Consider the following 9,651-nt stretch of genomic DNA (forward strand, 5'->3'; position numbering starts at 1 on the left):
ATTTATTGGTTATAATTGTTGGTGTTGTTGGCTTCAATTATACATTGTTAATTTTCCATGTGTCATTTATTATTATAGGATTTATTAAATATAGTTAAGAGGTGGTGCCGTTTAGAGACTGTAGAAGTATTTATTTATGTGTTTTAAAAAGTTACGGTGTTAGTAAAGTGGGGGTCATGGAGAGCAATGTGTTATCTACATGAGGTCATATGATAGAGAGCAGTACAGAATAAAAGACTTGGATTATTCGAGTTATCTCTGTCGGAAGTTTGTGGTGGATTTCACTTTTTATCTCCTTTCTTTAACTTCTTTTCCGCTTTTCCTAAGTCCTATCCCTTCTTTGCTTAACCCGCTAGTACTTTTATATGATTAAGTTATATTTGAAATAAAAGCATATCATTAGCCTGATCTATATTTGACATAATGATGTACTAAATTTGTTCCAATTGATTTTTTTTTTTTTTTTTAAGAAACAGACTACAGATAGAGCTATATTTCTTGCATTCAAACTATACAAGATAAGTAGATGAATGAAGATGATTTGACTTAAATTGGTTTACATCTTTTGTAAGCATACGTTGTGTGAACCTTCTAAAGCACAATCAATAAAAACAGCAACCAATTGCTGGGCAACTTTTTTTTATCTTATCTTGATATGTGACACTTTAGCAAGCAATATCTCAAATTAATAAAAAGCTCGTAATGACCTACCTCATGTATCTTGGAATTGGCCTACTTTTGAATCGGATAAAGTTATACTTAACATGCAAAGTGGAGTGAATTCCATTTAATCTAAAAATATTCGAACGTAGATTCATAATAAAAAATAACTCTACAAAAAAGTGGATAGTAGCAAATTACTATTGCTCATCCATGAACATAGCTAGATATTTTTTGGCTTGCCTGATTATCAATGTGTAAACTCTGACACTCCAATATCCAATCTTTACATTTTAAAATGTACATGCCAACAACATAAGTTGATAGAAGAGATCTAGATGCAACTCATATTGCCACCAATTTTGCAACTAAACCTCATTTTTTGCTAGATCAAGGGATCTTTTCTATAAATTTAAGTATGAATTTTCAAATAAAAATTTTTAATTAAATAGGTCAAAATTTTTTATCACTCCTATCATCGGACTCTAATAGTATCTTTCGCACAAAAGGATAATTGATCTTCATTCATGATAGCAGTTGCTGGATCACATTATGTATGGTTTTCAAGCACTCTAATCTTTTCTTTCATTTATTCCATTTAAAGTATAGATTATGAAGCTGGGACCAAGCTCTGTATATTATGCAAAACACCATCCGATATGGCAAAAAAAACATCAATCATTCTTTTTTACCAAAGGTACAACCCAAACCCTATCATCCTACTGCTTTTATTTTTATGTCCTTTTCTAATAATTTCCATCATCACCAGACCTAGAATGATAACATCCACACCTTGAAGGTGTGTCCCACGTGAATGGACCAAAGTACAGCCAAAAACTAATCCTTTTGAATGAAAAACTAATTCCCTCTCTCCTCCAACATTTTTGAATTTAATAAGAATAAACACTAAATCCACTACACATAAGATTACATAAATGCCACAATTGCAGAGATTGTTTCACCACCCGAAACAAACGAAACACCCAACGGTAACTTTTCCTATCCCTTCCTTTCCCCTCTATATCCTCTCAAATGCTTCGGTCCCCAAGGGCATTTCCGTCCGAAAAATACCAACGGGCCAAATCCCAGACTCCGCACAGAGGAGAAAGAGAACGCTAGAGACGAGAAAGAAAGCATAAAAGGAGAACAAGGAGAGTGGGTCGCAAGTTTTCTTTGTCTCGAGCCAGCCCTCCTTTAAGCGAGCCAGCGACACCTCTTTCCTCCTCCCACTCGCTTTTCTTCTCCTCCTCATCCCAATCCCTTCAGCTTTTCGCGATACTTCCACAGCTTTTCTCCCAGTTCTCTCTTTTCTCTTTTGGCGATTGATTCCTTCTTCGCATATCCCTCGCCAGAATTCCTTCTTGGTTTCGAGATACGAGGCTTCCAGGGTGGATATCCGGAGAGAACCAAAAAAGTTTCGATTTTTCTCTCGTTTTCATTGATTTCTTCCGGCTTGGGTTCTGGGGGTTTTGGTGGTTTAGGAGAAGATGACGGATTTCAAACCGGAGGAGATCACCCATCCGCCCATGGATCAACTCCAGGGCTTCGAGTACTGCATCGATTCCAATCCATCTTGGGGTCTGTCAGATTAACTCCAAGTCTAGATTTTTCTATTTGAGTTCTTCTCCCTCTTGGATATGAAACCAAGTTTGAGTATATTATTATTTGTTGGTTGTGTTTTGGGCTGTAGGAGAAGCGATTGCTTTGGGCTTTCAGCACTACATACTGGCTTTGGGAACGGCAGTGATGATCCCCACTCTGTTGGTTCCTTTGATGGGTGGAACCGATGTGAGATTTCTTTTCCTATGTTTCCTATCTTTTTTCATATGAGATGGACTAGCACTGAATTTTATCAGTAGTTACCCATTCACTAAGATATTGATCATTTTATATTAGATAAGAATTTTTGGATCGATCCATTTGGTTTTTATTTAATCGAGGATCTTTCGGAAGGAAAAACTTGGAGAATCCTTAAAAGACAAGGATGTGATTATGGATACTTTTAAGCCAGAAGTTGTTTCCTTGGCAAGTTTGCGGAACATGTGGGAGTTTGATCGTGTCAAAAACCAATTGTCATTGGAAGGATTGTTCTGTTATCATTTAATATGACACCAATATGTTTCACGTCGTCATTTCTTATACCGAGAAAAGGAGTGCCATTGTTTGAGCAATTGGTATTTATATGAATGCATGGTAATGGATGCTGTCTAGAGTATGATAGAGTTTGCATTTCTAAGAACTGAACATTTTGTGATCAGATATCTAAAGATCAAAACGTGATGATGCATGGTAGAAATGTTCATCACCTGTATAAAACCTCAGTCATTCTTTGGATCACAAAACAATGAAAAATCGCATGAAGCATACGATTGTCACTGTATCAATGGAGTTTTCAGAACTTTTAGCATGAAGATAAACCAGGAAAGTCGTGATGATTATTTTCATAATAATAATTTGTTAGCCTCTATGCTCATCGTATTGGACAACATCTTTTTGTCATGATCAATATCATTTTACCAAAAGACTCAAGAAGTACCACATGCAATCAGTTCTAATTTGTCACAAGGTCCATTGGTAATGCAGGGCGATAAGGTTAGGGTGGTTCAGACATTGCTATTTGTGACTGGCATAAACACATTGCTGCAAACCCTATTCGGCACTCGCCTTCCAACTGTGGTTGGTGGTTCTTATGCATTCGTGGTCCCGATCATCTCCATAATTCATGACTCATCCCTGACGCGGATATCTGATGATCATGAGGTCAGGGAACTAGCTACCTAGCTCTCAACTGTACCAAATTGTACTCTTTTAAATCTCAATATGCCCTCCTCTTGTTCCAGTCCTAGAAGAAACTATTTGGTTTGAACTGATGGTTTTGAATGCTGCTTTGTTTGCATGTGTGCAGAGGTTTCTTCAGACCATGAGGGCCATACAAGGAGCCTTGATAGTCTCTTCTAGCATTCAGATCATTCTTGGCTACAGCCAGTTGTGGGGTATTTTCTCCAGGTGCAGTTTCTACTTTTTCTGTTTCTTTGCTATTAGATGTAGTTTTGGTTCTATTTTTGTGCTGGTCCACAACATGGTCCATGTTAATATGAGTCATGGTCAGGTCAATCATTACTTGGACCAGCTAATCCTACATGCCATCCGAATGAGAACTTTGGTAGTATTCTATTTGAAAGGGTCCACCAAATGGATGGTTTGGAATCTTTTGGTGTGGTAGCAATCCAAGATTGATGATGCATGATTGAAACTTTAAGTTAATTTATATATAGTTTGATGTGGTTCCATTGATGGGTTTATGGGTGGCTCAGGTTTTTTAGCCCGTTGGGAATGGTTTCGGTGGTCTCGCTGGTGGGCTTCGGGCTTTTTGACAGAGGATTCCCCGTGGTATGACTGCCATTGCCCTTAGTTATATTGACTTGTCCTGTTTGGTTGCATGTACTCCCTGTAAATTGAAATATATTTATAAAATAACAATTAATGCAAACTAATTAACTAAAGAAACGTTAGATCTAGGCATGCAAGTTCTGAAATTTGAGGGACATTGTGGTACCACTATAGGCTAAACACCAGCCTCTTATGAGCATTGATGATGAGCAAAGGGCATATCTAGATCTTATGTTCTTACTAAATCAAACAACCATGTCTAGTGCCATAGAAGGCACAGTATTAGCATTTAGTTTGCTACGTTTCTACTCTGGTAATATTATATTTAGATGGTTTTCACTCACATACGCATGTAGATATCATGTTCTTACTAAGTAAAACAATTGCGTCTGCTGTAAGAGAAGCCATGGCATCACCCTTCAGCTTGATAGGTTTATTGTACCGTAAATCATAAAGAAACAGAGCTAAAAATTCTCCCCCCTTTGTTATTCTTTTGGTAACATTAATATAATTCAGTTATTTTACCATGTCTAAGTTAATGAAAATATTTTCATATAAGAATGTATTTTTTATTTATTTTGGTAGATTATATTTGTTGGCATGCGGGCTCAAGATAAATGAGTGTCATATCTAAGATAAACAAATCCCCAGAATTTGCTTACTCATGCGACAATTGCTTCTGATTTGTCGATCACATCATTTTTAATGCTTTCCATTCAAGTGCATTGCTAGTAAGAATTTCATTAATGCTTAACGTATCCTACAAAAATTTTAAAATATTACTCCTTAAAACTGCACTTTATAAATTAATGTATTATTCTCTGCATCTTTGACTCTTTTTTTTTTTTTGGTTGTAATTTGATAACTTTGTTTTTTAAAGAGCACACTTGATGGCCATCTTTGCCATCAGAAATTATGGATATCTATTCCTATACATGTTTCAACGCATCTAGGATTCTATTGAATGCATTAAAACATTTCCATTTCTTCCTGCTGTGGAAATGTAACTTTCAGACCTTGTGTTCCACTAAAACAGCCAAAATAATGATATAAACCTCTGAAAGATAAGTTCTTTGCATGTTTCTGCAAAAGTTCCTTTAACTTGGTACGTTCTTTTGATGGCATCAGGTTGGGAGATGTGTGGAGATTGGTGTTCCCATGCTTATCCTGTTCATTGCATTCTCCCAGGTACTACAGTTACTATCAGTCCATCACCACCTCCTTGTTAAGAAACTTGAAGCCATTTTCTGCTTCCATTCTGCATTTGCATTACCACATTAGCACTTATCCATCCCACTTCTCCTCCTCGCTTTTTAGTACCTGAAGCATCTACATGCAAGGCGTGTGCCAATACTGGAAAGATTTGCACTCCTGATCTCCATCACCATCATATGGGTCTATGCTCACATCCTCACAGTGAGTGGTGCATACAGGCACCGCCCCTTGCTCACCCAGATCAATTGCCGCACCGACCGTGCCAACCTCATCTCCTCCGCTCCTTGGTAAGTCATCCACTCGCAATACGTTCATCTCTACCGACCATCATCCTTCATCTCTTCTATATACAAAAATTCAAGTATCACTGTATTACAGGATAAAGATCCCATATCCATTGCAATGGGGTCCGCCGACCTTTGATGCTGGTCATTGTTTTGGGATGATTGCTGCTGTTTTAGTGTCCTTGATTGAGGTAAGTGATGTTGGAATCCTAAATTCTTGTTCCATTTATTTAGATCACATCTAGTTTCTACCAGACTAAACCAAAATGGATCAGCATGTAATAACTACCTAGTTTTATTTCACCCTCTTTCTCCCCTTCCTCACTAAAGAGTACTTTTTAGTTTTCTTTCACAGAGCCTAACATAGGGAAAAGAAGAGCTTATGAAGTTCACCTTTGTAAAACAGCAGAAGCAATTCAGGCATTTCATGATTAAATTGTTGGACCCATGCTTAGTACTATTAAGTTGATATGCTTCTGTTTTGTGTAGTCAACTGGGGCTTACAAAGCTGCAGCTCGGCTAGCAAGTGCAACACCACCTCCTGCTTATGTCCTGAGCCGAGGCATTGGATGGCAGGTGAGTAATCATTGACCAGGTTCAATTGTTCTCTAAGTCTTATTGTTGAGATGATAGAGTTTGGATTTATTTACATGGATGGTGTTGCCTCTATGCTATCTCGACGAACAGGGTATCGGTATCCTACTAGATGGGCTTTTTGGCACTGGCACTGGCTCCAGTGTTTCTGTGTAAGTGGCATCATCTTCACCACTTATGAGAGACTGCTTGTAGGATTGTACCAACTATTACAATGTAATTCGAGAATAACGCAGGGAGAATGTTGGGCTTCTTGGGTCGACAAGAGTTGGAAGCCGCAGGGTCATTCAAATATCAGCTGGTTTCATGATATTTTTCTCCATGTTGGGTGAGCAATGCTTCCACAGAACTTCATGCAAAATGAAATGATACAGTTTAAACCATTTCGGCAATTGTTTTGTCGCAGGGAAATTTGGAGCATTGTTTGCTTCTATTCCCTTCACAATCTTTGCTGCTGTATACTGTGTTCTCTTTGGTCTTGTTGGTATGTCCTCCCTCCCTGTTGTCTTCATCACACGTTTAAGAATTTTCCTTGCGCTTCTTTGCTATAACGTAACATGTCTGTAATCTCATGCGATTGTTATGTGTTCTCAGCGGCAATAGGGCTATCCTTCTTGCAGTTCACCAACATGAACTCCATGCGAAACCTCTTCATCACTGGCGTCTCTGTCTTCCTTGGCCTATCCATCCCCCAGTACTTCTTCCGCTACACCACAAGTGCTCAGCATGGTCCTGCCCACACTAGGGCTGTATGGGTTCGTATTCATCTCTCTCATTTCTCCTAGGGATAACTTGACATTTTCTGTAGGTTGGCAGGATTAGATTTTTATATAATAATATTGTGCCTTGCATTGCAGTTTAATGACTATATCAACACAATCTTCTCATCTCCACCAACTGTTGCATTGATCGTGGCTGTGTTTCTCGACAACACGCTCGACTTCAAGGACACAGCTAAAGATCGAGGGATGCCATGGTGGATCAGGTTCCGAACTTTCAAGGGAGATAGCAGGAATGAGGAGTTCTATACTCTCCCCTTCAACCTTAACCGTTTCTTTCCTCCATCTTAGACCATGCCTTGCAAGGGATGAAATTAAATGAGGTGTTAGAGAAGGAGAGGAGAAGGGGTGACTCGGATTGTTGAGCGGGAGGATACATACAATGTGGGTAGGTGCTAGTGTGGTATATTTGCATGGGTGTCTAGTCATTGTATGTATATTTTAAATTCGGTTGAGCAATAAAACTGCTTATTTTTTTATCAGTTGACATTGGTTTCCTTTGTTATGTGTGTTTTAATTCCATGGGAGGAAAGCTATAAAATCGATGCATCGAGATAAACTTCTGGTGGCGGTCCTGTCTCGCTGGAAGCTTCATCCAAGTGGACTAGGAGGATTCAATTTGAACACCTACTGTGAGATATCTGTCAACAAATTGGACTATTGTCATGGTCATTGGAGATGATGTAGCTAGTTGGAAATACCGTAAGAACGTTGTAACAGTTTGGAAATAATTCAGGTAGGCATAAATCAAAAATACAAAAACGGCATGAATTATCGTGAGAATAAGCACTAAAGCAGTGGCTAAGGATTGTGGAGCCAATCTGAACCGTTTGATTTGGGATAGATTGAGCCATGTCGGAGGTGAACTGAGATAGTTTCCATATTGGAAATGAAAAGAAAAAAAAAAAAAAGAAAAGAGAGGGAGAAACTGAGGCTGCCGAAGGGCTACGGAAATTATCGAAGGTTTAAAAGAAGGCGGAGCCTTTTCTCCTCTGACTTGCTGGTGGGTTCTGCAGTTCTCCGACATTTTCGATGATCCTCTGATAACCTTCAATGATAATTCTGTAGCACTTCCTTCCCTCTCGCTTCCTTACATGTTTTCTATCATGTTCTTTCGCTGTTTCATCTTTGTTGCCTTATCGGACCACGTTTTACTGATCTTTGTTGGGCTTCATCATCCTCTATTTCCCTTCTTCCCTCTTCCTCTCATGCTCTCTCTATCATATTGATTTAGGCCTAACATGAAATGATACAAGAGCATACCATATCATACTATCAGTCGATCAATTCGAGTTCTAATATCAATACGATAAATTTTGATGGTGATAAAAATAAACATAATTATTACGTATGGTTCATGAGAAAAAATATAGCAATACCATCACCGCTATATACAAAGGATGAGATTATCAATTCCTAGCCTACGAGTATTTTTGATTATAGAAAATTATAAGTAGCAGCCAAATAGGTTTAAAACTTTTTTAGTCTGTAAATTAATTTTTTTTGGTACATTAACCAATGGATTATTCGATTTAATTTTTTTCATTAGTTTTCACAACCAAACCTAGCTAATGTCCGGCACGTATGATTTATACCGGAGGAGACAGGCGCAAGAATCCCATCTGCAGGAATTCGGCAAAAATTAGGAAGATGATTTTATCGAGCAGGTTTTGACGTGTCATATATATTTTTTTAAGCAATAAATATTATCTCAATATTAAAAAATAAAATGTAAATATTCTTTCGGATGGGCTCTAGCCCGTGCCGGTATGATCGTACTTAAATTTAAGTATTTTTTTAAGAGTTTAAGCATGTCATATCAACCATTTGTACAACCCCATAGAATGCTGAATCATGAATAGATTCTAATAATTTATATTATATACAAAGAGAGACTGGTGTCGACCTCCACGCTTGCAAGGAACATATGATGATTCAGAGAAGGACATCAGCATCGCATTATAAAATTAGAGACCAGAGAATATAGAGTTTAGAGGTCAGGGGATTATTAACTCTCTAAAACATCAGTCAAATTTTTTTACTTAAAAGGTACACGACTACGCGAAATTACCGGAATATTTACCCCTCTCCGGAGACGACGAAATATTCCGCGAATATCGTATCATTATCAGCAAACCGTCCACGCACAAAGCTCCCAGCCTGGGCACGGAGGTCAGCATCATCCTGTCCTATGCCAAACACCTCACACCCATTCTATCCATCCATAAAGACAGGATACTTAGAAAAAGAAGGTTGCCTCGCGTAGAACGCTCTTTTGCTTACCTGTCGCATATTTATTGGTAGTATTTGCTGTTTTGTGATTTAAGAGAGACACTCGATTTCTTTCAGAGATCCGAAGATTCCCCTGTTTGTACAATCCCAGAAGCTTTTTTTTTTTTTTTTCTTTTTGGTACAACCCAAAAGCCTTTTCATGTTCAAATTTTTTGGCTCCATTCTTACTGGAAGTGGTTCTGCCCCAATTCGGTACCAAGAAGGTCCATTCCACGTGCCATGTAGAAAATGGTTGGTCATGACAAACACCAAGATGTTCTACCAAATATATCATGCCACCTGGACAGAGAACTAGTTTGGTATGTCGATTTGGCCTGGTGATAGCATCACTCGTCCGTCCCTTTCGTTTTACTTATTAGTACAGAAAAATATAATAATTTGACCCTTCGCCCCTCGGGCTTTACACGTTCCGTCCCATCGATCACTGCCCCCGTAGT

The 9,651-nt window shown here is 38.3% G+C and overlaps 1 protein-coding gene across 1 annotated transcript; it reads left to right on the forward strand.

Annotated features, from left to right (window-relative positions):
- Positions 1 to 1,817: 1,817 nt before the first annotated feature.
- On the forward strand, positions 1,818 to 7,409 carry LOC105044191 (nucleobase-ascorbate transporter 2). Its single transcript, XM_010922008.3, has 14 exons — positions 1,818 to 2,238; positions 2,351 to 2,448; positions 3,244 to 3,420; positions 3,566 to 3,666; positions 3,975 to 4,050; positions 5,179 to 5,238; positions 5,368 to 5,552; positions 5,644 to 5,740; positions 6,039 to 6,125; positions 6,237 to 6,295; positions 6,380 to 6,471; positions 6,550 to 6,627; positions 6,738 to 6,898; positions 7,001 to 7,409. Exons 1-14 carry the CDS (start codon positions 2,148 to 2,150, stop codon positions 7,211 to 7,213), a joined length of 1,575 nt encoding a protein of 524 aa, XP_010920310.1. The 5' UTR covers positions 1,818 to 2,147; the 3' UTR covers positions 7,214 to 7,409.
- Positions 7,410 to 9,651: the final 2,242 nt, after the last annotated feature.

Source organism: Elaeis guineensis, chromosome 2 (genome assembly GCF_000442705.2).
Source record: "Elaeis guineensis isolate ETL-2024a chromosome 2, EG11, whole genome shotgun sequence".
NCBI classification, from domain to species: domain Eukaryota; kingdom Viridiplantae; phylum Streptophyta; class Magnoliopsida; order Arecales; family Arecaceae; genus Elaeis; species Elaeis guineensis.